Here is a 27,977-nt window from a genome sequence, read left to right as displayed (position 1 = left end):
AGATTACTCATCACTCTGCCTACTGTATTCCATTTGTGCTAGAATAAAAGATCTATCCTTTCTATATTATAACATAGTGTAATGTTTCTTTGAACCATTTAAAACCTTTTGGGTTTTATTCAGGTGTTGGACACCTGTTCATGAAGAACTACATTGTACTGGTTTTGGCTGGAATAGAGTTAATTTTCTTCATAGTAGCTGGTATGGGGCTATGTTTTGGATTTGTGACCAAAACAGTGTTGATAATACAGGGATGTTTTAGCTATTGCTGAACAGTGCTTGCACAGCGTCAAGGTCTTTTCTGCTTCTCACACTGCCCCATCAGCAAGTAGGCTGGGGGTGCACAAGAAGTTGGGAGGGGACACAGCCAGGACAGCTGACCCAAACTGACCAAAGGGATATTCCATACCATATGATGTCACGCTCAGCAATATAAAGCTGAGGGAAGAAGAAGGAAGGGGGGGACGTTCAGAATGATGGCATTTGTCTTCCCAAATAACCATTACGCATGATGGAGCCCTGCTTTCCTGGGGATGGCTGAACACCTGCCTGCCAATGGGAAGTGCTGAATGAATTCCTTATTTTGCTTTGCTTGCATGCACAGCTTTTGCTTTCCCTATTAAACTGTCTTTATCTCAACCCACCTGTTTTCTCACTTTTACCCTTCTGATTGTACCCCCCCCATCTGGCTGGCGGGGGAGTGAGCAAGTGGCTGTGTGGTGCTTAGCTGCCTACTGGGGTTAAACCACGACAATGATGCTTCTGATTATTGACTAAGTTGCCTTTCTAAGAGTCCACAAATTCTGGGGGCAGGAACTGTTCTGGGGGGTTTTTTGCTATTTTTTTTTAAAACACAAAACTCTGTTACTGTCTTCTGACAAACATGCTGAACATGTAGTCTATAAGTATTTGGGAAGTAGGTACCAGTATTTCATTATTATGGCAGCTCTTACAGGTCCTAAATGAAACATGAAGCCTATTTCAAAAGACAGAATTTGACCTATTAAATAGACAGATGATCACATTTGTGGCAGAGGCTTCACCCTGTTGCTACTGAAGTGAATGAAAAAGACAGAGTGGGACAAAGAAGGTATAGATCTTACTTTATACATGGAAAACCTGAGGCATAGAGGAACTTAAGTGACATATCCCAAGTTGCACAGGAATTGACCATAGATTTCTTGTTATCCATTCCTGTGTTAATCCAAAAAGTATCTATCTTGCCTCCTAGAGGGTTCTTCCAGTAAGCCAGTAATATTTGCATCGATTGAGGTAAAAAAATGACAAATAATGACAATGTGTGTATAAGTGGTAAAAAGATATTTCAACCAGGAGTCAGAAAATAAGAACCGAAAACTGTGAAGTAATGCTTTTTTCCAATAAACTGAGGGGAGCTAAAATTTATGACTCATATTTCACATGCCATTTTTTGTTGTATTTAGGAAGTCTGTTTAACTACAGTCCATCTCTGGTCACAAGGTCTTTTTTGTCTCATTCTGCCTCTCAAAGGAATGATTTAAAGTCAAGTCTTTGTGATGTTCTTTCTAAACACAGATATTCTTATCTTGATGGAATTAAAGCTGTTACAGAGTTAGGATTAAACAAAACTAATAATTGTTATTATAAAAATTTATGGTTATCACTTAAAATGTTTAGGCCAAGTTAAAAAAACCTCACATACTATGCCAATAGATTTAACTTAAAATGGACTGCCATGTTTCCAAAGAGCACTCTTTTCCATGATGAGAAGAGCTGTTGCCTTTGTTGCCATTAACGATTGCAGCCAACAAGGTGCAGCCATATAGGTACCTCATTGGTTTGGAAGCTTTGAAGTATCTATTGCTCACTGGAGGATTTGCAAACATGGTCTATCCAGCCTGCACTTACAGACTGAACTTAAATCAGTTATCTACTCAGCAAACATCACTCTCATGTAGTTCATGACACTAACTTTTGACAGAGGGATACACAGTTCAAAAGAATGACCCTTGCATTAGTCTTTTTAGGAGAGGAGCAAGGTATTACTAAATCAGCTGCAAAGACTTATGATAGTTTTCTGTGGATCCTGGGAATATGCTCACATCTTTTGCAATCCTACCAAGCTACCATTTCAGATGTTTGAGCACTCCAAAAATTTTGCAACAATGACAGAGCTAGTATGGAGAACAGAACAAGCCACAACAAAAGCAATTCAGAAAACACAGATTTACTGTGCTGCATATTATATATATTATATTATTCTATAGGCAATTAGGAGAAATCTCTGGATCGGTACCCCTCGTACTTATGGGAAACTTCAACTTCCCAGACATCAAATGGGAATATCATACTGCTGTGACGAGCAGGTCTTGGAAATTCCTGAAGCTTGTGGGAGATGATGATAGATAACTTCTTGTCACAAGTACTCAGTGAGCCAACTAGGAAAGATGCCCTCCTAGACTTGTGGTTTGTGAATAGAGAAGGACTCGTGGGGGATGTGATGGTAGGTGGCTTTCTTGGCCACAGGGATCACGAAATGGTTGAGTTGTTTCAAAATTTTCAAGGTAATGAGGAAAAAGGACAGCAGAGTTGCTACCCTGTATTTCAAGAGAGCAAACTTTAAGCTACTCAGGGAGCTACTTAGCAGTGTCCCCGGGAATCTGCCTTTGAGGGCTTAGGGGTCCATGAGTGCTGGTCATTTTTTTAAGAACCACCTTTTAGAAGCACAGGAGCAGGCAATTCCACTGTGTCAAAAGTCAAGCAAGTGGGGCAGAAGACCAGCTTGGCTGAACAGGGAACTCCTTGTGGAGCTCAAGAGGAAAAAGAAATGGTACGATCTCTGGAAGCAAGGTCAGGCTTCGCAGGAAGATTACAGAGCTGTGGTTCATATATGCAGGGAGAAGACACAAAAGGCCAAAGCTCAACTAGAGTTGAAACTGGCCAGTGTTGTGTCAGAAAACAAGAAGGGCTTTTTTAAAGTATGTTAATAGCAAGAGGAGGTCTAAGGAAAACTTGTTGAGGATGGTCACCTGACTAATAGGGATGAAGAAAAAGTGGAGGCATTCAATGCATTTTTTTGCCTCAGTCTTTAATATTAATGATAGACCTTGGGCTGCCCGGTCCTCTGAGTTGGAGGACCACGAGTGTGGGAACAGTGACTTTCCATTTGTGGACACTGAAATTGTAAGGGACCAGCTATATCAGCTGAATGTTCACAAGTCCATGGGGCCTGATGGGATTCATCCCAGAGTTCTGAAGGAGCTAGCAGATGTTACAGCAGGACCCCTCTCGGTCATCTACCAAAGGCCTTGGGAGTCCAGGGAGGTCCCTGCTGACTTAAGCTAGCCAACATTATTCCAATTTACAAGAAGGGCATGAGGGAAGACCCAGGGAACTACAGACCTGTTAGTCTAACCTCAGTTCCTGGAAAAATCATGGAGAAGATCATACTGGGTGCTATTGAAAGGCATTTAAAGGGCAATGCAATCCTCAGGCACAGTCAACATGGGTTCACAAAGGGAAAGTCCTGTTTAACTAATTTCATATCCTTCTATGACAAGGTCACCCGCCTAGTGGATGAAGGGAAGGCAGTGGATGTAGTTTTTCTGGACTTTAGCAAGGCTTTTGATACTGTCCCTCACAGCATCCTTCTGGACAAGTTGTCCAACTGTGGGATGAGCAGGTGCACGGTGCACCAGGTGAAGAACTGGCTGAACGGCAGGGCTCAAAGGGTTGTAGTGAATGGGGCTACATCTGGCTGGTGACCGGTCACCAGCAGTGTTCCTCAGGGCTCGATTCTAGGGCCAGTTCTGTTCAATATATTTATCAATGATCTGGATGCGGGCATCGAATGCACCATTAGTAAGTTTGCTGATGATACTAAACTGGGAGGTGCTGGTGACTCTCTTGAAGGACAAGAGGCCTTGCGGAGGGATCTGGATAGATTGGAGCATTGGGCAATCATTAATGGGATGAAATTTAACAAGTCCAAATGCCGGATTCTGCACCTGGGACGGAGTAATGCCAGGCACAAGTATAAATTGGGAGAGGAGTGGCTGGAGAGCAGCCCTGCAGAAAGGGATCTGGGGGTGCTGGTTGACATTGTGAGTCAGCAGTGCGCCCTGGCAGCCAAGAGGGCAAACCACATTCTGGGTTGCATCAAACACAGTATAATGAGCTGGTCAAGAGAGGTGATTATCCTGCTGTATTTAGCATTGGTGCGGCCTCACCTTGAGTGCTGTGTGCAGTTCTGGGCCCCACAGTTTAAAAAGGATGTGAAGATACTTGAATGCGTCCAGAGGAGGGCAACAAAGCTGGTGAAAGGGCTGGAAGGCATGTCCTATGAGGAGTGGCTGAGGACTCTGTCTCAAACCACACACCACTTGAACAGTATAATCAAGTGCTCACACCATGCCACACAGTTACCACCCACCCTACAAAAGCTCACACTGACTCCCAACCACCCACAATCCCATGCTCACGCTCAACCCATACCATCTAGTCATGCGTTCAAACTCACACCTATACACAGTCAACCCTCACCCTGCTCAGTCATTTTCACACTCATCGCACATCAGTCAGTTGTGCATTCACACTCACCCCACTCAACCACACCACATACAATGCAACCATGCAGTCATGCACCATGCATTCACAATACACCGCATATAAACACTGCACCACACACACATGCGCACGCCCGCTGAACCAGTCACGCACTCATGCTCAACCCACTCACACTCACCCCATGCCACCTAGAATTGTGCTCACACTCACCCCTCACATGCTCAGACACTCACACTCACCCTGCTCACAGTCGCAGTGCACCCCTCCCATGCGCTCACACTTACAACACACCACACAACACAGTCACACCACAATGTTCACTTGGACTACACACAGCATGTGCTTGCACTCACCCCATGCTCAGCTCGCACTGCACCACACAACCAAGCTCTCACACTTGCATCACACTAGTCATCCCCCATTCCACATGCTCACAGTCACACTACACCACACGCTTGCACTGCACCACCTAGTCACCCCATGCACACTCACTCTGTAACCACACAGTCACACTGCACTGCAGTCATGCTGCACCCCACACATGCTCCCAGTCACACCACACCATGCTTAAAATCATAGAATCGTAGAAGAATTTAGGTTGGAAGGGACTTCCAGAGATCTTCTAGTCCAACCACCTACTCAAATACTCAAAGCAGGTTTAATTAGATCAGGTGTTTGACCACCCTTGTGATTTATTTTTTTTCCTTATATGTAACCAGAATTTCCCAAGTTCCAACTTGTGTCTGCTGCCTCTCATCCTATCGCTGCACATCTCTCAGAAGAGTCTGGCTCTGTCTTCTCTGTATCCTCCAATCAGGTAGCTGTAGACAGCAGTAATGTGTCCCCTGAGTCTTCACTCCTTCGGGCTGAACAGGCCCATTTCTCTCAGCCTCTCCTCGTACATTGTGTTCTCCAGCCACTGACCATCTTGGTGACCTTCCCCTGGACTTGCTCCAGTATGTCAATATCTTTCTTGTATTGGGAAGTGTCCCATTGCGCTCGGCGAGTTTAGGGAAAGGTAGTTTGATATACTCTGGGCAGTGCGCGGGAGAAACAACAAAGCTCTCAGGAGGTTTAATCAAAGCAACTTTACTTCCAAACTTTAAAACTTTCGGACCGAATAAGGCACTTGGCAAAACTCTGACTGGATTTCTTGGTTAGGCTTACAATATATTTCGAGAAGAGGAAGGGGGGGGGGGGGGGGGGGAAGAGAGATATCACCGGTCCGGGTTCCGGCGTTGGTCCAGCCAACGGGGGGAGGGGGTCTCTGGTCTGTGGGCGTCTTCTTTTCCTCTTAGTTCCCCCTTTTTTGGCACTTGCCTTCTCCTTATATTCTTATCCTTCAATGTGGACTGCCTCTTATTTTAATTAGCCTCGCTTGCTATGTAAATTAGCACACATGCTTCTTGCAGGCGTGGGGGGGCAAGTCTTTTTGGTCGCAATCTCCCCCTGCCACATTTACCTTTCCCCTAGTTACTGCTGGCTTCGCAGCTTCTTGGGCAATTACTGCTGGCCTCACAGCTTCTTGGGCAATTCATCCAGCCTTTGACAGGCTACTCCCTCTTATCAGTCTTTAGCTCCTCTTCAAGGATCGTAAATTGCGAGTGTTTGAGACATTCTTCGGACAGGCTCAGGGGATCTAACATCCTCCCCTGCACCCTTATCAAGTTTTGTCTCCTGCCGTTATCCTTCGGAACAACCAGCTCTTTGTTCCACGAGGTTACAAGTTTGTTTTTTCAGTTGGTCTCCTACACCACCCCGTGGCTCAAACACTCCAAGATTTTCTTCAACCATTGTGATCCGTACATAGCGGACAGGTACGACAGAAGAAAGAGAAGAAAGAGAGAATAGTAGGCGAGAGATCATACATCTAACCACCGCAAGGCCTATTATACAGTATCATAAGGCCGATATTTACAAACCATTTTGTTCCTCTGGTCTCTCACACCACCCCGTGGCTCTAAACAACCATCGGGAATGGCGCGACGGGAACTTCTTCTTCTTCAATGGTGGTGATTCTAACATAGCGGACAGAGGGAGAAAAGAGAGAAGAGAAAGAGGAGAGTATACGAGCAATCATACAGCAGACAATTGCTATTCCTATCATTAAAAATATAAACCCAGTCAGTATAGCGATTCCTATCTGCGCGAGCCATCTTCCCCACCCCGTAAGTCCCAGAGATCGTAGGAGAGATGCAAACCAGGATTTGGGGGAGAGTCCGTGAAACCAGTCCTTCGGTTGCAGTGATTGGAAGAGTTCGGCAGACCGGTCGGCGATCTCCTTCATTTTCGCTCGCGCTTCTTCTATTGAGGTGGTGGCGTTGTGTATGGTAATACAACATTCCCTTTCAGTGAGGTTTAACATTCCACATACCCCTTGCTCTTTTAGTAGCAACATGTCGAGGGCTAGGCGGTTTTGTAAGGCCATTTTTGATACCTGTTGGACTTGTAAGTTAAGCTCCCCAAAAGCATAACAAGTCCAATTTGACAAAACGTGGTTTTGCCATGTAAGATTCTCTATTGCCCATTGATGGCATAGTGCGATTTGACCGCTGCCAAAAAATGTAAACTTCAAGGCAAAGGCCAATTTCATACCAAACATCCAATAATCAGGCTGCCTTATATTTTGGACCCAATCGTGGGCGTGACTTGGGGTGTCTGCAGACCTCTTTGAATGATGCTCATGTGGATTGAGATAACTAAAGACTCTATTTGGACATAACAAGGGAAGAACAACTCCACAAGTGAGTCCTGCATGTTTTATCAAATTTAAACGTGAGTAAAATTTACCATCAGAGCATCCCCAAGCCAGGCCATAAGGAGCTGGATAACTGGCAGTCTTACAAGTCCAGGTATCGTCATACTCTATCAAATACAGTCTTGGCGACAGTGAAACAGGCATGTTTTTTAAAGGATAATGAGTTCACGGCACACCACAGTACTGGGCCTGCGTTCTCCAATATGTCATATATACTTTACCATTCTGTATTTTCCAAGATGGTGCCATATTAACTGTACGGTTACACTGAGGATCTCGATTCCGGAAACCAGAAGAGGGATAACCCCAACAAATACACATATCTCAGATTAACACTCTTATCCCTTCTACCAACCAGGTTTCAGGAGGATCCCCGGGACCTGTATTGCAGTCAATTATCTTATTACAATTCAAGAGATTCGAATGCCCAGGGGAAGGGGGAATGTCGGTATGCTGTAGAGGTTCTAGTTTTGGGCTTTCTCTAGACCACAGCCACATAAAATTGTTTAGATTTCTTGACCCAACTCCTGTGCCATTTGGGAGTGTTATACACCATGGGAGAGTAACATTCAGTGAAAAATCTGCTTCATAATAGTCTGGCTGCTTCAGAGGGTGAAAGGTATAGTCAAAAGGAAACTTCTCACAAGAAATGTTATAGGGTCCTGCAGCTAGAATTTGAAAATTCCCCGATATGGAGGTTCTATTCCCTCTAACAAAAACTCAAGCCATTCCCACCTCCTTGGTAGGCAAGGTGAAGGTCATTTCGGGGCGAAAAGCATTGCAGATTTTCCAACCCTGAAAATCCTCAACTGTTCAATCATAATACGTAAAATAGGTGTCATTTGTCCCTAAGGATGTATTCATTTCAGGGCGCTTAACTTCCTCCCCTTGTGCCTCCACTAACAAGTGGTGGGCTTTCCATTCCAAAAAGGTATTATCATGGAATCCCCAAATAGTAGGGAGGAGAGCATATGGCCGTTTCACTCTCTGGATCTTGTTCAGATCAAAGGTTATATTAATGGGTGTTACAAAACATTTTAAACCTTGCTCTGATGAGGTGGGAAGGGTTACACAAATACCTTGGTCTGTTTGATTCCATACTCGTGTGAAACCCTGTATGACCTCCCAAGCTAAATTGGGGGAGGAATCTTTTCCCCCCCACTGCGGCGTACAGGGAAGAGATACAAATGGCCCAAAACAATGATTGCAGCAAACATATATACGTATTGCAAAAATTATTAAGCTAAAAAAAAAAAACCACACAAGCAATCAACACAGCTAAAACCAACATAAATCTTCAGTCCTGTTGCAACTTCGTCTTCTCGTTGAATACCTGTAAGAGAAAAGAGAAAAGGAACTCGGTTCCACTTGAACTGGTTTCAAAAAGAAGGAACTACCCATCTGGCATTAATTTTATTTTCCCTGCCATGGGCATCTGTGGCTACCCATGCATACATGTTCAGAGGGGTCTTTAAGACCAGCGGGACTTCCCCAATGGTTGGCAGGTCTACTAGCACTGGCTGGCCTGGGAAATGTGAAGGGTTCCGGGGATCATCAGTCCCTTTGTTCCAGGATGGGATGGCAGGCGCCTTGGGGCAAAATGCCATAAGTCGAGGACATCCATTTACTCCCCACCGGTCATTCACTTTGGTCATAGCATCCCAAAGTCGGTCAGACCACCCCGGATCCTGAGGTCTCAAAAATTGTTTCAGGAGACAGTTTGTTCTTTCTACTATCCCATTTGCTTGTGGATAATAAGGGGTGTGAAGCACCCACAGTATTCCTTCAGTCCTTGCCCATTCTTGGACTATTCCTGCTGTGAAGTGACTGCCATTGTCTGATTGTATCGACTGGTTTGGGCAGGAAACTGAACCATAACCTTAACCCTTTCACAGTACTTTCCCCTGTAGCCCATGCTACTGCTTCAGCCTGCACCAAACCCGATACTGTTTCGACTCCTACCAACACATATTGTTTTCCTCCTGATTTCTTAAAAGGGCCAATATAGTCAACCTGCTAGGACTCCCACAACCACTTCCCTGTCCTTAGATGGAGACGGGGATCTTGCAGAGGATGTTCCTCCAGTCTGGTGCGGCATTGGCCACAGGCGGAGATAACAGTTTCACATGCCCTTCGGGTGACGGGCCACCCTCTACTTGCTGCCTCTCTTAACAAATCTTTTGCCCTGGAGTGGCCACGTTTCACATGCAGCCATTCCAAGAGATGTCCCCATTTCTCTTCTTCTTGTTCTGCCTCCTTTTCCTCCACTAAGACAGCCAACCGAGTGAGGGAATCTACTTGATTATTTAAGAGGCGGGCTGGGTGGTCCCCCCTTTGGTGGGCTGCCACCCATCCTACTGACACCGCTCTAGATTTTGCAATCTTCAGAATTTCCTCCCACTTTTCTCTTTGCCATACCGGCACCCTATTAACCTCCCAATGGTTTTGCTCCCAAAAAGGGAGCCACTCAGTACATCCCTTATAGACCGCATAGGAGTCTGTATATATAAAGACTGGTTCCTTATCTTCTGAATTCCTAACAATCACACTCCAGACTGCTATTAACTCTCTGACTTGAGCACTGCCCTCCCCTTCTGTTGTAATCTGATCTCCTGCGTCAACATGCAAAGCTACTGCCCTATATTTCCATGTCTTCCCCTCTCTCTTAGAGGAAGCGTCTGTGAACCAGACATTCCATAAATCAGAGGTATAAGGCGGTGCAGATTTAATGGGGGAAAGGGAAGGGGCCTCTTGCGGCTCGATCTGAGTCAGCTCTTGCACAGAAAGGGCTTTAGGTGGTCCTTCCTCTACTTTGTGAATATGACAATAATGCTCTATCTGCGCGTACCACTTCCTGACAGTCTCCCTCTGTACCACCCTGACAGGGGGAGGCGTACCTGAGGTAACAATCTTAAGGACCTTAAAGGGGCCTCGTAGTATTATTGCCTGCTGCCTCACAATTTTATCTGCCTCCTGTAAGGCTAAATTTACCACAAACAAACTCTTTTCCCATGCAGAATACCGTTTTTCGGCATCCTTAAAACTGCGTGAGTGAAATTGGATCGGGCAAGTAGGACCCTCTGGTCCACGCTGCCACACATGAATTGACAGCCCGTGGATGGCAAAACCCCACTCAATCTGCAGGGGGTCCTGTGGGTGAATTGGCCCGAGAGCTTGATATATTCCTGCCTCAAAAACTAGCAGCTTTAGGGCTTCCTCGTGGACCGGCGTCCAATCCCAGGAAGCTTTTTTCCTGGTTAAGTCATATAAGGGTCGAGCTATAATAGAAAAATCAGGAATATGCTTCCTCCAAAACACCAACAATCCTAAGGCACGCTGGAGCTCCTTCTTGTTCCCAGGAATTTTTACTTCTTCTAGGGTAGCTAGTGTGTCAGGGGGAATGCATACTGCTCCTCCCTTCCACCATATACCCAGAAACTTCACTTCCGAGGAAGGGGGTTACACCTTCTCAGGGGGAATCTGTAAGCCTATTTTTTCTAGATGGTCAATTATACTTGCCTGAGTCTGTCTCACCTCAGCGATATCAGCACCCCTGATCAATACATCATCAATGTATTGATACACTTTTGCATCCCCATCTGGGGTGATTCGCTCCAGCTCATGAGCTAGAGCGTGATGTGCTATAGTGGGTGAGTGCTGGTATCCCTGTGGGAGACGAGTAAAGGTATATTGTATTCCCTCCCACGTGAAAGCAAAACATTCCTGATCTCCCTCTCTAAGGGGAACCATAAAAAACCATATCCTTTACATCGATTGTAGCCAAAACAGAATGAGCTCGTTCTCGAATGGTGGTAATTAGTTTGGCTATATTAGGTACCGCAGCAGTCAAGGGACCAGTGTTCGCATTTAAGCGATGATAGTCCACAGTTAGTCGCCACTTCCTGTTTGGCTTCTTACAAACAAGCCATACCGGTGAATTATAGGGGGAGTGGGTTTGAACAACAATTCCCCTTTCCTTTAACTCCTGAATGACTGAGGCAATTCCCTCTCTTGCCCCTAATGGCAGAGGGTAAGGTTTTACATTCACTACCTTAGATGGTGGTAGCGCAGGGGCAGTTTGTAGGAGTCTCACTGAGAGCACCGGGGATCCAAATTTCCACTCCTTTCCCTTAGAATCTACCCAGGTTCTCCCCTTCAGGAGATCCAATCCTATAATGTTTAGAGGGAAAGAGCCTAATATCATTACGGTCTCCGTAGGGGTACTATCACTGGGTAACCAGCATTTTACTCAGGCCGTGAGCTGCGGCTTAGAGTACCCGAACACATCAGTGACGTGTATCTGTTTTCTATTGGGGACTATCCCGCTTCGTTTGGCGGTTTCCTCATTCAGGGCTGATATTTGGGCCCCTGTATCTACTAAAAAGGTAACTGGGGATCGCGAGGGACCAAGAGGAAAAGTTACCAACAGATCCCCATCTTTATTTTCGGTGAGCCTCCTGAGATATTTCCACTGGCCGTCCCCTGGCTCACCTATTGGGGATGGCGTCGAGAGTTTCCCGACCTCTCAGAATCAGCCACATCCTGCTCCGCTAGCGGGGCCGTGGGGACTGTCGGCTTGCTGGGTGTTGAAAAAGGACGGTTCCCCTTCTGTGGAAATCGAGAGACAGGAGTCCTCATTCTCACTAACATTTGTAAATTCCAGAGCTGTTGTCCATCCATCAATTCCCGGGGAATTCCCTTCTCTAATCCCTCTTTCCATAACTGGTTCCTTGAGGCTTCCCCTCCGCGGTTCCAATCTCAGAACCAAGAAGGCTTTTCCCTCAGCTCCGCCCTTCGGATGGCTGTCTGACTCTTCACTTCTCTTGCAACAAATCCCACCCGTCGGCCATAATTTACTAGCTCCCCTGCTATTTCCCCCCAAGTAAGACCGGGTCCAGCTTGTGGTCCTCCCGTGCTAGCAGCTCTGAGCCGATCTTGCAGTTGGGTTTCGTACAGCTTTAATGAGTCAGGTAATCCTTTAATTAAGGGGGTCATTCTATCTGGATCTGCAAATAACAACAAGGGAGAAGGCTGACGGGGTACCAGACGCCTGTCATGTATTAATTGGAGACAAGCCACCTTTTGCACACTCTTGGTAAGCTGACTTAACGTTGGAGTGGGGATGGAGATGGGTTCTCCTCTCTCCAAGAGGTCTAAACCTCCCGCCCAATAGGCTGCCCTTTGGGTTACAGACCAGGGTTCCCTACCATCATGCATTGTCAAAAACACTCCTGGACCCCAATGTCCCTGTGCTTCCTCCTCCGAGAGTTTTATCCTGTCCCCCCCCCCCATCAGGGAAACCCTCCATACATACTCAGTTTCAGTTTCTTTTACTTGCCTGCTGTATTCTTCTTGCAGCTTAGCCAGCTCAGTTGCGCTATAGGGCATTTGTTTAGTTGTTATAATGGGTTCCGCTTCCTCGTCCTCCCCCTCATAAGCGACCTCAGTTTTTATGAGCGGTCGGAGTTTAGAGTGAGGTTACGGGTTTATTTGTGCTGTGTCAAGCTCCCTCCACGGGTAATGAGGGGTGACCTCTCGATCACGGAGGTCCGCCTCCTCAGCGAGGCTGGAAAACCTCGACTCGCTATCCAATTCTTCCTCCCGCAAACGGGCAAGTTCCAATCTTAATTCTCTTTCCCTCACAAAAGCCTCACATAAACTGTTACGTAAATTCCCTGTTAACCTCCTTTCTCCAGTTAGCGCCTCCTCGGCTTGCTGCCGTTCTCGGCATTCAATCTCTAAGCTGGTCTGCAAGGTCTTGACTAGCTCTAACAAAGATTCATTTGTCTCCTTTTCGTTTTTCTTAACCATGCACTTATCCGTTTGGGCTGCCATCAAGGCAGCTCCCAGAACTCCACGCACCACAGCTTTTCCCTTTCCGCATTTAAATTTGTTTTCCTTTGCCAAATCTCTTATTCATTCAGCCACAACTGCCGGAGATTGCCAATGTTCCTCAGCCCAGCTCCGTCCTCTCAGGGTTGGACAGGCTTTATAGTCTTTTAACAAATCTAGCAGTGGGGAGCAGTCAAGATCAGGCGTATCCCGGGTTCCCATGATCTTCTGCCGGAGATTTCGGTATCGACCGAAAATCAGTTCTCCTTTGTCCAGCTCTCTGGCTGTTATCCCCGTATGAAAAAAAACCCAAACCTCCTCACCGCTTCTCACAGAGCATCCTGCCGACTACGCCAATTTAAATGTCCTGTCCCGCTCGGCGGGTTTAGGGAAAGGTAGTTTGATATACTCTGGGCAGTGCGCGGGAGAAACAACAAAGCTCTCAGGAGGTTTAATCAAAGCAACTTTACTTCCAAACTTTAAAACTTTCGGACCGAATAAGGCACTTGGCAAAACTCTGACTGGATTTCTTGGTTAGGCTTACAATATATTTCGAGAAGAGGAAGGGGGGGGGGGGGGGGGGGGGAAGAGAGATATCACCGGTCCGGGTTCCGGCGTTGGTCCAGCCAACGGGGGGAGAGGGTCTCTGGTCTGTGGGCGTCTTCTTTTCCTCTTAGTTCCCCCCTTTTTTGGCACTTGCCTTCTCCTTATATTCTTATCCTTCAATGTGGACTGCCTCTTATTTTAATTAGCCTCACTTGCTATGTAAATTAGCACACATGCTTCTTGCGGGCGTGGGGGGGCAAGTCTTTATGGTCTCGAATTGAGTTGGTGGTCGCAATCTCCCCCTGCCACATTTACCTTTCCCCTAGTTACTGCTGGCTTCGCCGCTTCTTGGGCAATTACTGCTGGTCCAAACTGCAAATAAATCAAATTGTTGGATCTGTACACACTTCCCAGAGCATACAAAGAAAGGAATACCGTTAATTGGAGTTCCTATACCTGCTAATATAAGCTGGGCAAATCTATGGAAAAAATACTACCTTTAGTGTCAGTAGAGAATTGGAAGAACAAGAATGGGAAATTGATCTCCCAGACACACAAGAAAAATATTGTACTTGTATACAGCGGTGTAATCCACCAAAAGGGATCAATAAAATAGATTGTAAATTGAAAAGTATGTTTGTGGGAAACTATACTTGGTGTAACCATACTATCAATGTATTAGCCCCTGTTGTAAAAGGAGAAGTTTCCTCTTGGCCAGTCCCAGAAGGTCAAGGATGGTTCTGGATTTGCGGAAAGAGGGCAAAAAAGGTTCTCCCCAAAAGATGGTCGGGGGTTTGTACCCTGGGAGCAGTGGTCCCGAATATAACAGTGGTTGATCGAATCGATTCAGGCTGGGTGTGAACTTATTTACAAAGACATAAGCGAGGCCATAATCCTTTAATAGACAGACCAATGGCATTCCATTCATTTGCCAGATGGTTTTTACCTTGGTTAGGAGTTAGCGAATTAGAAAAAGCAATAGCAAATATTTCAGCAGTCATTGAAAAGATAGGGAATGAAACAATGGATGCAATATCTACTTTACAGGAAGAAGTTAACCAGTTAGCAGAAATTACTTTACGGGATAGGATGGCATTAGATATGCTGTTAACTTCCAAAGGAGGGGTGTGTACAGTCCTAAACACCAGTTGTTGTGTCTATGTTGATCAAAATAAAAGAATTACAACCAATTTAAAAGAAATTTGGAAACAAACGAGAATATTACATGAGATTCAAAAGGATAACACCTCCCTGGGGTTCGAAGAAACCTGGAGATGGCTAACTTCCTGGTTTCCAGACTTAAGTCCGTGGGTTAAAAAAATTGATTATCACAGTAATCATAGGATTGCTAACTTTCGTTTGTATTTATGTAGTTGCCCAATGTATTGGGAAATGTTGTTTTTTACTGGGAAGGGAAATATATGAAAGGATTGTGTGAGACTGATTGATAGAGGAAAAACATAAAAGGTCTCTCCTCTATAAGTCTCAAAGGGGGGAAAATGTAATACGTAAGCTGTCACGCGTAAAGTAATCTTATCTTGTATGTATATAGAGGATTACAAAAGGACAGCTGATCACTTCAGGATGTTCTGAAGGCTGGTATATCTGGTGCATCTTGAAGGGGGATGCAAACAGACAGTAGTTAATCAACATTACTTAGATAACTTTGAAACAGACTCAGCAGTATTGTGGAGTTAAGTTACCCTTTAAATGAACCATCCCATTAGAATACTTAGAATCATACCCACGAACCTAGAAGCCCCTTACTCACAGAAGCCCCTTCCTCTCTGAGCATGCGTGGTAGAAAAAGGAAACTCTCTACCTTTAAATGGAACTGAAGACTACCGGGACCAATAAGAATCTTGAAAGATTACATGTAAACAGTATTGTCCTGATAATGAATGGTCAAACAGTACAAAATGTCCACTGTGTGTTAACCGGGTGTGCTAGCTTTGTGGAATTACCACCTAGCACCCATCTTTGTGCAAACACGGAATAAATATCTCGGCTCTGTGTGTGAGATTGGATTATTGCATACTGGGTAAAAGAACCCCGATTTTGGGACAACACTACCACAGCTTGTCAAAAACTGTTTCACACTCTTGTGAGGTAAAGCATGATGTTACCTTTCCTTTGGGTGTATGCGCATCAATGAAACAGTTCTCAGTATTTGAGCACTTCCAGCATGCAGAAAAACGTTCCTCTCCTTAACACTAACAGTACACTTGAGAAAACAGTTCTGTAAACAGCTTGTGGAAGACTTGTAAATGGTGAACATTTAGTAGTTACCTTAACAATCACAGGGATCCAATACAAAGAATAGAAGCAAGCTATAAGGCATTCAGGGCTACATTCATCTTTCAATTTAGATATTTACCTCATCTCCCAGTGAATTTATTTGTTTTAGTTTTCTGGTCCAGTATCTGGCCTCTTCCTCAGGGATATCTATAGCAAAAGAATAAATCACACCACCTTATTAACCAGGCAAGTTTGCATTTACCACCAGTGGCATTAAAACAGGGAGGAGATTCCAAGATCACACCACAAAAAACACACTTAATTTTGAAGTAATAGGACTGCCTTATGTTAGCACTCAGATGGAAAATAAACATTCTAAATAGTAACACAGTTCAATGGCTTACATTGCTTTCTTGTTTAAAGCTGATTAACCAAGTGCACACTGCACAAAGGTAGGAAAGAGTGAGACAGACTGGTTCATATTTAATTCAAGTATTAGTTTTATGAAGAGCCATTTCATAATGATATTAATACACTTGCTATATGCTTGATAACACATAGCAAGATCAAGAGCTTCTTCTGGAGGCTTTTATAACCACAAAAGAACAAGGGCTCCTTTTGAATAGCACATCTTATGTACCTGGTGTGACACAAATTAAGTACCAAAAAAGAAATAGTCTCTTGTTTTCCTTTGCAGGCGATAAGCCAGATCTTTTGAGGTAACAAACAGTGTTACAGGCAGTCATATTCACATGAAAGCACACTCCTATTTTTACACCACAATGCAACTTCATTGTGAAATGAATCACAACCACCCTTTTACCTTCTAGAAGATTTACCAAGTTAATGCTTGCTACTTGCTGTCAGTCATTATCACCTCTATTTTGGTAACTGGTTTCCATTTCACACTTTGAAGTAACAGTGTCCTAATGGTTTGAAGGGAACACAGACTTCTGCCACTCAAAATTTCATCTCTTCGAGTGCACCCTTGGAGGTGCAGATGAACTGCTGTGGAGAGCTTAACACAAGGCAAAGTAGGTACAAACTGTGCTTAAGGAATAGAGCAAGAGGTGCACAGCATCAAGGGAAATAACCCACTGAAAGAAAAGCATCAGTCAGGCTCTCAATCCAGGAGTATTAGGTAAATTATTTAGGGATGGGAGGTGTAAAATCATTGGAAAGAGGGAAAAAAATTATTTTTTTAAGCCACTCAGCATCCCCCTGACTGTAGAGTGGTTGGTTGGTCTTGCTTCCAAGAAGGGACAATGACTTCTGAAATTTGGCTACTCATGGCCCAAAACTGCACAAACGCAGAAACTTCAGAGCTCACACAGGAAGGAAGTGACAGAGGGAGGGACTGCTCCAGCTAGACAGCACCAACCTTGCAAGCCTCACCATCCCAAACACTGACAAATGAGGATGAGTATAATACTAGTTCAGCTAGTTTTCCCCCCATCTCTTGTAACTCTTCACACTCTCAGGTGCCTCATTAGGAGCAAAGATGTTTACACTTAACAAGTTTGTTTTCCTGCAATGAACTGTACTCCATGAACACAGCTGCAATGATATGCTAAGCTATATGATGGCAAGAATGGGAGAAGTAGGCTGGGATGGTCTCCTGATGAAAAGGTAGTTCTAAAAGTTACAATCCACTCTCGCTCCTGAGAAAAACAAAACCAAGTTTTATCAGCAGGTGAGCATTTCATTGGGACCTACAATGCTTTTAGAAAGGACCAAGTATTGCTTTCTTCTTATACTTAAAGGGGATATCTGTCCTACGCGTCCTCTCTCAGCCACACAAATCATCATCCTATGAAGGCAGTGACCCCAAAACATCTGGAGAAAATAGCAGCCAGTGTACTAGAACACAAATCGCTTTCAACAAGAACAAGGAACATTGCCAGATTTAATAGAATTTGAAGTTTCAGTAGTAGGTATTTCCTTGGACTAGGAATGAATGGCTACACCTTTGTAACCAAAACACCACTGTATTTTTATGCAATTATCCTCACCCAGACAAGGGGGATAAAACAGGCCCCACTTGAAAAAGTTTTAGGGAACTGGAAACTTAGTACCTGGCTCTAGAAAACCTGCATTAAGTAGAAAAAAAGACAACCTATTTCTCATTGCTTGAGGGGAGACCATAAAAGTAATTTATTTTAACCATAACACAGAGTCAGTTGCTCTTTCTAATGTACAGTAAATTGCTTTGTTGTTATATGCTATTAGAAAATAAGATAAAAGAAACAGCCACACCGATTTCTTAGATGAGCTCCACACAAATCAGGGATGACATTCAAAGGAAATCTGGACAGAAATGATCTAGAAAGAGGACATCAATTAACTGAAGGACTATCAACATACAACCTGATGAGATTTAGGAGGACAAGAAACTCCAACAAGGACCTGAAGCAATCCAAACATTAAAAGCAAAGCCTATGGAAATTTGCCTTTGAAAGCCATCACTTCTCTAAAAGAAGAAAAACTCAAACTGAGGACTAAAGGTCACATTCAAAACAACTCAACTCTGGAGCCTGAAATCAAGACCAAAGAGATCTAGGAGGGATGAAGCAATGGATTACCATCAAAACTGCAGAAACTGCAGTGGTCTCAGGGTAGGCTTCAATGCTTTCCCATAGACCATGGTTTAGCTGCATGCCCAGGCAACAAGGAGCACCATGTGTGTCTCTTGGATTTGTTGTTCATATCTTGTATCCAAGGTGCCTGTTTCATAAATGGAGCTATCAGATTTTTAGTGCAGCATTGCTGCTATTCTATTGAAACAGCTTCTTATGCAAGTCGGAGATAAAAATCTGCTACTGTCCAAGATACTGGCTGTTTTAAGGACACCTTTCTGATCTTAGAGAAACTCTTGTCATCAATACTAATGGCAATACAGCTACTGCACAGCAAACCTTAAACATTAAACAACTGGCCTACAAATTTGAGTCAAGTTACCTACTCAGAAGAATAAATGCCCAATGAAACAGAATTCTTGATTTTTTTGAGGAAGCAGTTTAGAATTATTTTTTAGTTTCACCATCCATTTGCATCTGGCCTTAATCAGCTGTTTTGTTGAAGCTGGTTCTTTGGAATGCAGAGAACAGAAACCCTTAGTGCAGAGATCACAGACTGCTTGCAAGGCCACATCCACTAGTCAGCTCCTACATCACTACTCAGCTTTGATTACAAGTCCAAGTTACTCTGCTACATTAACTTTTGCTTACAAGATAAGTAGCTGAACTAGTCCAAACAGAGGCCATCTAATGCCAGCTCAGGACTCTGCTGACATCATGCTTGGTAAACAAGAGGAGCAAGGCCATATGTCAGTGAAACAACTGCTGAACAAGAACAGAGAGGAGATGGGCAGATCTGTTCACTAGCTTTTGGGGCTTCTTAATTTGACATCAACACGGAAAGGTTGCAAGCTTTACTGTCCTTGCTCCTACTGCCATCTTCAGCTGGAAGCTGAAACTCCCTTCTCTCCGAGCTCCTGGTGTCAGGGAGCAGGGAGGGCTGGTTGCTCCTTAGGGAGGGGAAGTGAGGGGGATCCCATGGCTAGCAGGGTAGGGGAGGTGATTTGCCAGCCAGGTCCTATAGCACCCGAGCAACGTGAGCAGGGCAGGCCCAAAGATCATGGACAGGTTCAACCAGGAGTCCAGATTGCCAGGCAGGTTCATGGAGACAAGGCAGGTCTGAGGTCAAGCCAGGAAGTCAGTCCACATCTGGGCCTGGATTTATGGGGTCCATAAGCAGGCACAGACATGGCTGTGGCTGAGCTGGGGGATCAGTAACTCTCACAGCACCACTCAGCTGAGCTGAAATGGGACTCCTGGGACCATGAGCAAGGAGTGTGGGTGGAGGTCTCAGGTGAAGCTGCTCAGTGCCATTAAGACTTACCAGTGCACTCAGGGCCCTGACACCTGGATATACTGCACCACCACAGAAATGGGAACACTGCAGTATGGAGACTCGATCAGGCTGGGGAAGGAATTAGAGGAGAATTTGCTGCATCTATACAGACTACTTCATTCACAGTTAGACCCCCTCAAGTACCTAAACATGACAGCATTCCCATTTAGAGATCTCTAGCTTGGCAATAACCAGAAGTTTCAGCTCTAAAGCTTTTCTTCACCTCAGGCTTGGTGGTCCTTGCTCTACTCCTTGCCCATCACCTTGTGCCACCTGAGTTTTTAACCAGGTAGCAAGTTCTGGGCTGGGGCATACCCCAGGTATGCATGAGTGAGAACAAGTGCTGGAAGTAAAAAGAGATTTTCCCCCTCTCCTACAAGCCTTCACCTGGCTTCCTCTCTTCCCAGCCTCAATTTCTTCCCTTTCCAGAGGTATGGGAGTCTTCACAAGTTCTCACTGAAATGACTTTGCAGAGCTGAGCATTTCTTTATATACAGTTCCCAAGACAATAAAACAACAAAGCACATTTACTCCACCTGATGGCTGGATGCAGATCAGCATGCTCCCAGCCTGGGAGTAGTGAGAACACTAAAAGCATTTTCATTCCAATTATCTACTAGAAACAGCCTGGCACAGATCCAAACTGCTATAGTTTGGGAGTGAAAAGCATTTTTGAGTACTCCATCCTGTGAGGGACTTGCACATAGCCACTGTACTTCTAAAAAAGGGGGAGAGAGTAAAATTGCTTTTAAACAGCACAATTTTACACTTGAAAAGCATCTTGGAAAGCCTGTGCCATCACACATTCACTACATCAAGACAACAATAGCAAGACTCTTCTCCCTACCAGCAAATTTTCTAAACCAACCAAGAAAAGCTGTCTCCCTCCCTTGATATGTTTGTCTTGTTCCCAAGAAGAAAGATATGATCAGTGGAGAAAGCTGCTCCAGCCTGTCTTAGCTAACAACTTCCTCCCATCAAGAAGGCAGTTTATTGCCATTTTTAAAAGGCTACCAAGCACAAAAATGCTTTGCATCCTAGGAGTTAATATAAACTCTCACTAGCACTTCACATTTCAAATGCTCACGCTTTGCTGCATTTTTATAGAAGAGGATTTTCAGTCATTCTGTTTCTGTGAGATGATTGAACATTTAAGAACACAGAGCTGGCAGAGAACATTAGATGACAGTCTGGTCCCCAGCACTGCAGTCCATCACACACAGATGCTCACTGCAGAAGGGCCCACAGATCTGCTCTCTCCCCTATACACCACAAGCTAATGCCACACTAACACCACTATTGAACACAAAGCAAGAGCTGCATCTGGAACATGCAATGGGACATATGGAGGATATATCAAGGCCACCATAGATGTTCTTTGTTCCATCAGAAATCTGTGCATTAACAAAGTTTAATAATATAATAATAGCCACCACCTCAGGAAAGGTTATTTTATATCACTAGGAGCAGAGACTACAACTCTCACCAGCCTCTGTTAGGAAACGATTGCTTCCCAACTCCAAGCCTGGTAAACACTTAAAAACAACTTCATATGGAAAAAACCCAAACAAACAAACAAACACACACCTCTAAGTTGCCTTCATCATGTACTACTACTAGCAACATCAGTACGTTCTGCATTTCTTTCAGCTTTTAGCTGTTGCCAAACTCCAGAGTACCAGAAGACCTACCAGGGAGGAAGAATCCTGAACATATCAGGTAGAAGCAGAAGCAGCAAACTAATCCAGGATAAATATAGTGCAAACAACAAATCAGTTTCTAACCTCTTTGCATATACAATCATGTTTTACACCAAGGACTTCAGCTTTTCTGGTTTTCAAATTCATTTATTCTCTCTTACAATCCCTTAAAAATTTCTCAAGCTCCACCTAAATACACTGAAACATTTAAAATACACAGACTGAGTAACCTGGGGTACTACATCTGTGTACATCATCTAACCTAAACAAAACAGAGCAGCCAGAAGCAATAGAAAAAGCACAGAAGCACAGCCAAACAGAAGAAAACACTATTTTGTTAAAGCTGCTATCCCAGACAGCTGTATTTTACCAGACTTGGAAAACAGCACAAGCTCTACATGTGCACACATATCGCTCTGGTTCTTGTGCATCTACAATAGCCAGGAGATCTTCACCTGGGAAACAAAACATGATACACAATGTTCCTAAGTGTCATTGCAAACATGCGGTTATTAAAACGTTATCTCTACAGCAACAGAGCTGCTGACTTAAGAACTTCCACAGCAGATCAATGATTCATTTAGTTCTTCGTGTAGGTTTAAAGCAGCAGTTCCCAGCTCATATGACAACACAGTCTTAACACATGGGGCACTAAGAGTCCATACTGCTACCCTCCACTTAAAAGGGAGACTGCCCTGCAAATCCACTGGGAGAGATGCAGAGGCAGTACTGTGAGCTGAGCTACCTCCATGCATCCCTCCCAGTACTGCAAGGGCAGGGAGACAGAGCCTAATCCATCTTGCAGGGTCCTTCTTCTCTACCCTAGAGGTGATGGCAGCAGACGTTCAGTCATGGTGTGAAGGGAAGCACCCCTGGAGAAGGTGATATAGGTAGATGCTATCTTCTAGAGGAATATCCCACACTCTCAGTGCCTACCACTTTTCAACCTGCTTATGATCTTACCATGGCAGGACAGACTGAAAACAGAGAAGATCCAAGAAAAACTGCAGCACTCAAGTGAAGAGCAGCAGAAGCCTTGAAAGAGTTAACTGATGCTCCCATTTCTTCCTGGGCATTATGAAACACTGGACAAGCAGATAACTTCTTACATTCTAAAATAAAAACCCTTCAATACAGCAGCGTGGAGTTCCTGTTATTTCAGTATTTGGCATAGTAAGCAAAGGAATAAGTAACAACAGATGTGCTTTAAATGATCAATTGTGTTAAAAACAGAAGAGTCACAAAAAGCTTGTTATTTACTTAATGTTTTCGGTTTTCTGCATGAAATCCTACTTCTCAGAATTCTATGTTCTATAGAACATCATACGTTTTAAAATAGTAGTTAAAAAAACAAAACAGAGTCCTGTGTTTTGAGTATAGTAGTAGGGAGAAAATACACTATTACCTGAAATATTTTTTTGTTAAATCCATATGCTCTAACACATAATGGTTTACAGGGAGTCTGTTTTCCTATACTTTAAAAAAAAAAAAAAAAAAAAAAAATCACAAAATATAATGCAGTCCTGTGGTGGGTTGACCTTGGCTGGATGCCAGGTACCCACCAAAGCCACTCTATCACTCCCCTCCTCAGCTGGACAGGGGAGAGAAAAATATAACAAAAGGCTCGTGGGTCAAGATAAGGACAAGGAAAGATCACTCACCAATTACCGTCACAGGCAAAACAGACTCAACTTGGGGAAATTAATTTAATTTATTACCAATCAAATCAGAGTAGGGTAATGAGAAATAAAAACTAAATCTTAAAAACATCTTCCCCCCACCCCTCCCTTCTTCCCGGGCTCAACTTTACTCCAGAATTCTCTACCTCCTCCCCCTGAGCAGCACAGGGGGATGTGGAATGGGGGTTTGGGTCAGTTCATCACACATTGTCTCTGCTGCTCCTTCCTCCTCAGGGGGAGGACTCCTCACACTCTTCCCCTGCTCCAGCATGGTGTCCCTCCCACGGGAGACAGTCCTCCACAAACTTCTCCAATGTGAGTCCTTCCCATGGGCTACAGTTCTTGACGAACTGCTCCAGTGTGGGTTCTTTCCACGGGGTGCAGTCCTTCAGGAACAGACTGCCCCAGCATGGGTCCCCCACAGGGTCACAAGCCCTGCCAGCAAACCTGCTTCAGCATGGGCTCCTCTCTCCACAGGCCCACAGGTTCTGCCAGGAGCCTGCTCCAGTGCAGGCTTCCCACGGGGTCACAGCCTCCTTTGGGTGCATCCACCTGCTCTGGCATGGGGTCCTCCACGGGCTGCAGGTGGATATCTGCTCCACTGTGGACCTCCCTGGGCTGCAGGGGGACAGCCTGCCTCACCATGGTCTTCTCCATGGGCTGCAGGGGAATCTCTGCTCCGGCTCCTGGAGCACCTCCTCCCCCTCCTTCTTCCCTGACCTTGGTGTCTGCAGAGTTGTTTCTCTCACATATTCTCACTCCTCTCTTCTGGCTGCAGTTGTGCAGCAGTTTTTTTTCCCCCCTTCTTAAATATGTTATCACAGAGGTGCTATCACCGTTGCTGATTGGCTCGGCCTTAGCCAGCGGTGGGTCCATCTTGGAGCCAGCTGGCACTAGCTCTATTGGACATGGGGGAAGCTTCTGGCATCTTCTCACAGAAGCCACCTCTGTAGCTCCCCCGCTACTAAAACCTTGCCATGCAAACCCAATACAGGTTCAAAACATGAATTGCAGAAGAAAGCAAATTTTCTTTTGGATACTCTCTGAATACATAGTAAGAGATAAGAACTTCATTTTCTTTTAAAGTAGAGACAGTTTACAAGCAATGTCAGAATGAACTTAGATGAGAAGGTAACGGCTACAAGCCTTGCCTTCAGCTACATGTGCTGTGTTCTCTCCCTCCCAGAAGCCTAAACACTTGCCCCAAAGAACCAGTGTTTCACCCCACAAGTCAATAAAGCAAGTTGTTCCTCTTCTTACATAACAAGCAATTTCAGTAATAAACTTCCCACTGACAGGGTGACAGCAGTGAATCACCAGGTCATTTTTCATGAGGAAGAGGAATGGCTCCACACCAACATTAGACAGCTTAGTTGTCAAGACAGCTGAAGTGTCAGATACCTTTTCCCCTTTACACACCAGACTATAAAGAGCAGTGGCTATTACATCTATGAAACACTGAACTCATCCTGATTTGCACCATCCAGCCGATTGTGCACTCAGAACAGTACACCCAGCGTAGCTCTCGGAGCACAAGATACAATTTGTATCAATTTTAGTGCTGCAGGACCAAAGCCTGCATCCTCCCTTGCACCAGGAAGGGGGGTATAAGACTAATAGATGACCTAACTTTTTTCCACAACAGATGGCCAATCCTGACAGTTGCTGGCCAAATGCCAGAGGGTGCACAAATGCTCCACCAGTGCTTAGAGCATGATGCAAATTGCTCACACTGCCAGGGGCTTGGCTGAAAAAAAAAAAAAAAAAAAAAAAAAAAAAAAAAAAAGCAACAGACAGAGGAGGAGAGATGAGCTCATTCAAAACAGCTCTAACAATGCACTTGACCTCTTCTAGAGCCAAATTTGTCTAGATACAAAGAAGCAAATGTTCTGCTCAGGAACAAAATGTCTGACTGCACAATCCTGAAATAGTATTAATAGTTTCTTAAACTGCTGCTAGTCTAAACATTCCAGCACTCAGAGACCTTCAAATCTTCCTTATTTATTCTGATCTTGTTAGAGAGAAGCCAAACAAGAAATGAACACCAGCTATTTGATCTGCACTGAACTATTTTGACTGAACTGCAAATGAGCAAAACTTGGTTATAAAACTCAAATTGCTTCCACTCTCTCTCCACTGTCAGCGCCCTGGGTAAGTTATTGAAATGCACTCACCAAAAGGTAATTCAAATCTTGTGTCCAGCAAAATTCTATGAGGAGTCGGGTTTTTGGTTCCACAGATTTCATCATGTTTCATTACAAATTCTGCCTCCAGCGTAGACCACTCCCCAGGACCTTCCTGTGAATTGCAAGCCACAGGCAAAGTTTCAAGTCTGGCAGGTCCTTTTGCAGCAACTCTCACACATTTGTTAAGATAAAAGACTCCAGGAAGAGCCTTACAGTATTATCAAGACCTGGTACACAATTTTAACATCTGATGACATCCATTCAGCACATGCTGGCAGCTTTTCTTCCAAATCCCAAAGGCCTTGTCATGGTTTAACCCCAGCCAGCAACTAAGCACCATGCAGCTGCTCACCCCTCCCCCCTCCCAGTGGGGTGGGGAGGAGGATCAGGAAAAAAAAGTAAAACTCGTGGGTTGAGATAAGAACAGTTTAATAAGTAAAAATAAAAATACACTACTAACTAAGAATAATAATATAATAATTGTAATGAAAAGGAATATAACAAAAAAAAAAAGAAAAGAGAAATGACACCCAAGAAAAGACAAGTGATGCACAATGCAATTGCTCACCACCTGCTGACTGATGCCCAAGCAGCAATCTGCCCCTCCCAGCCAACTCCCCCCTGTTTATATACTGGGCATGACATTCCATGGTATGGAATACCCCCTTTGGATAGTTCAGGTCAGCTGCCCCGGCTATGCTCCCTCCCAGCTTCTTGCACACCTGCTTGCTGGCAGAGCATGGGAAACTGAAAAGTCCTTGGCTTAGGATAAGCACTACTTAGCAACAACTAAAACATCAGCGTGTTATCAACAGTATTCTCACACTAAATCCAAAACACAGCACTATACCAGCTACTAAGAAGAAAATTAACTCTATCCCAGCTGAAACCAGGACAGGCCTTTACCAAGACAAGCAGCAAACACCTCCTAGCAGAACTATTGCCTTCTCAGTGGAACTGCAAAGGTAAGTCCTCAAAGGCAGGCACCAAGGAGTACCTGGACAGCCAGAGGAACTGAGCACTGGGTAGATCTTATGGCCACACTACTGGGCATTCCCACTCTTTTCCTTCTATTGAAAATATAAGCTCTCTCTCCCTGCTCAAATTCAATAATAATCTTTTAAATAAATGCCCTGAAATTTGAGGTAAAAAACCAAAAATGTCCTGCTTAGCTGCAAGAACCACCAAATTCAGTAGTTAGGGCAATTACAGATATTGGCACATCCCATTTCCTACTTTTTTCAATACATATCAGCACCACTAGACACCCTCTAACACTGTACCCAGAAGCTTTAAGATGATGTAGACATGCTCTGGGCCTACCTTAAAGGTCAGCTTGTCTGTTATCAGGGCACCCTCTGTCTTTAGCAGGAACTTGTAGAAATTTGAGCATCAGACTAAGGAGTCAGTCCTTAAGACTTCAGACACTTGTCAACTATATGTGCTCCTTAACAGATTAAGCCCTGTTTTCTGAGTCCATGTGAGTGAAATGAGACCAAAGACCCCTACTTAAGCTCAGTTTTGGTCTCACTGTTGGCAGCCTCCTTCAAAAACAAAAAATAAAGCAATGCCGACACAGCCCTCTCCCCTAGCCCAGCCTTCCTAGCTTTGCAAGTGGAAGTTTTGCTGAGGAGCACAGTCCTGGGCTGCACCAGGCTAGATTTGTAACACATTAACTATCAACATTGGAGCTGCCAAAATAAAGCTTCTGTGTCAGCTTAACCTCATCAGATTGGTGAATGGCCTTCAGAGCAATCCACATGGTCCCAACCAGGGTGTCCCAGATCAGCCCTTTATTCCATACTTCAACAATTAGGCCCAGGTCCAGCCGACTGATCTCACTGCAAGAAAAGAAAAGGCAGCACAGGTGAGGAAAAAGCAGAACACAATCTAATTCTGCTTTAGGTTCTGCATTACCACCATGATTATACCAGTGAACTCTTTCCACACAGCTGTGTCAAGCTACAGAGAACTTCTGGAAGCGTATGGTCAAGGCAGCTCATACTCACAGGGAACACTAATTTCTAACGACTGATTTCTCACAGCTTAACACTACACAAAGATGGCAAACTAAAACCCTGAACTACCTCATGCATGGACTGCCAGTTGGGAACTCATCTCAGCAGCTACGTACACAGGAGGAGGAAGTGTACCTTGAGCTGAAACCTAGAGGTGAGCTGTTCTTTGTCATCAGGCACCCCATTTCTAACAAAGTGGGCATCTCCTTTCCCTTGGCAGCACAGCAACACAAGTGTACTCTGGCAGGCCCAAACATGCCAATACATATCTGTGAATGGAGCTGCCACATGCCAAGAGCAACAGTCCCAAACTCAGCATAGCTGCATCAGCAGCACTACCTATTGCTCAGGGCTGCGTTGCACCGCTTCTGTTCCAGCACTAGCTTGTTCCTCTCCATGGCACTGCAAGGCTTTGAGGCATGCTGCCAGAGATTCCCATGGAGCAATACAGCCACATGACCACTGAGTGCTAAGTTCCTGAAAATAATTACATGAAGATTTTCATGATCATCTTCCCTCTCAGTGAGGGAAGGATGCATCTCAAATTCGCTTCTTCCCAATGC

The 27,977-nt window shown here is 44.6% G+C and overlaps 1 protein-coding gene across 1 annotated transcript; it reads right to left on the bottom strand.

Moving 5' to 3' along the window:
* Positions 1–8,600: 8,600 nt before the first annotated feature.
* LOC127027800 (protein unc-13 homolog B-like) lies at positions 8,601–27,161 on the bottom strand. Its single transcript, XM_050913636.1, has 6 exons — positions 27,120–27,161; positions 25,385–25,508; positions 16,059–16,126; positions 13,997–14,053; positions 10,838–10,969; positions 8,601–8,636 (listed from the first exon to the last, which is right to left on the bottom strand). The coding sequence occupies exons 1-6, from the start codon at positions 27,156–27,158 to the stop codon at positions 8,601–8,603; spliced, it is 456 nt and encodes a 151-aa protein (XP_050769593.1). The 5' UTR covers positions 27,159–27,161.
* Positions 27,162–27,977: the final 816 nt, after the last annotated feature.

The sequence above is a fragment of the Gymnogyps californianus genome, chromosome Z, assembly GCF_018139145.2.
Source record: "Gymnogyps californianus isolate 813 chromosome Z, ASM1813914v2, whole genome shotgun sequence".
Taxonomy (NCBI): domain Eukaryota; kingdom Metazoa; phylum Chordata; class Aves; order Accipitriformes; family Cathartidae; genus Gymnogyps; species Gymnogyps californianus.
This window is presented reverse-complemented; position numbering and strand designations above follow the sequence as displayed.

Coding starts and splice junctions, on each gene's coding strand:
- LOC127027800 (XM_050913636.1), bottom strand. CDS start 27,158: ATGTGGATTGCTCTGAAGGCCATTCACCAATCTGATGAG. Junction 16,127..25,384: donor AAGATTTGAATTACCTTTTG/GTGAGTGCATTT, acceptor CTTTTGCTATAG/ATATCCCTGAGGAAGAGGCC. Junction 8,637..10,837: donor GGGGTGCTGATATCGCTGAG/GTGAGACAGACT, acceptor TTTCTCTTACAG/GTATTCAACGAGAAGACGAA.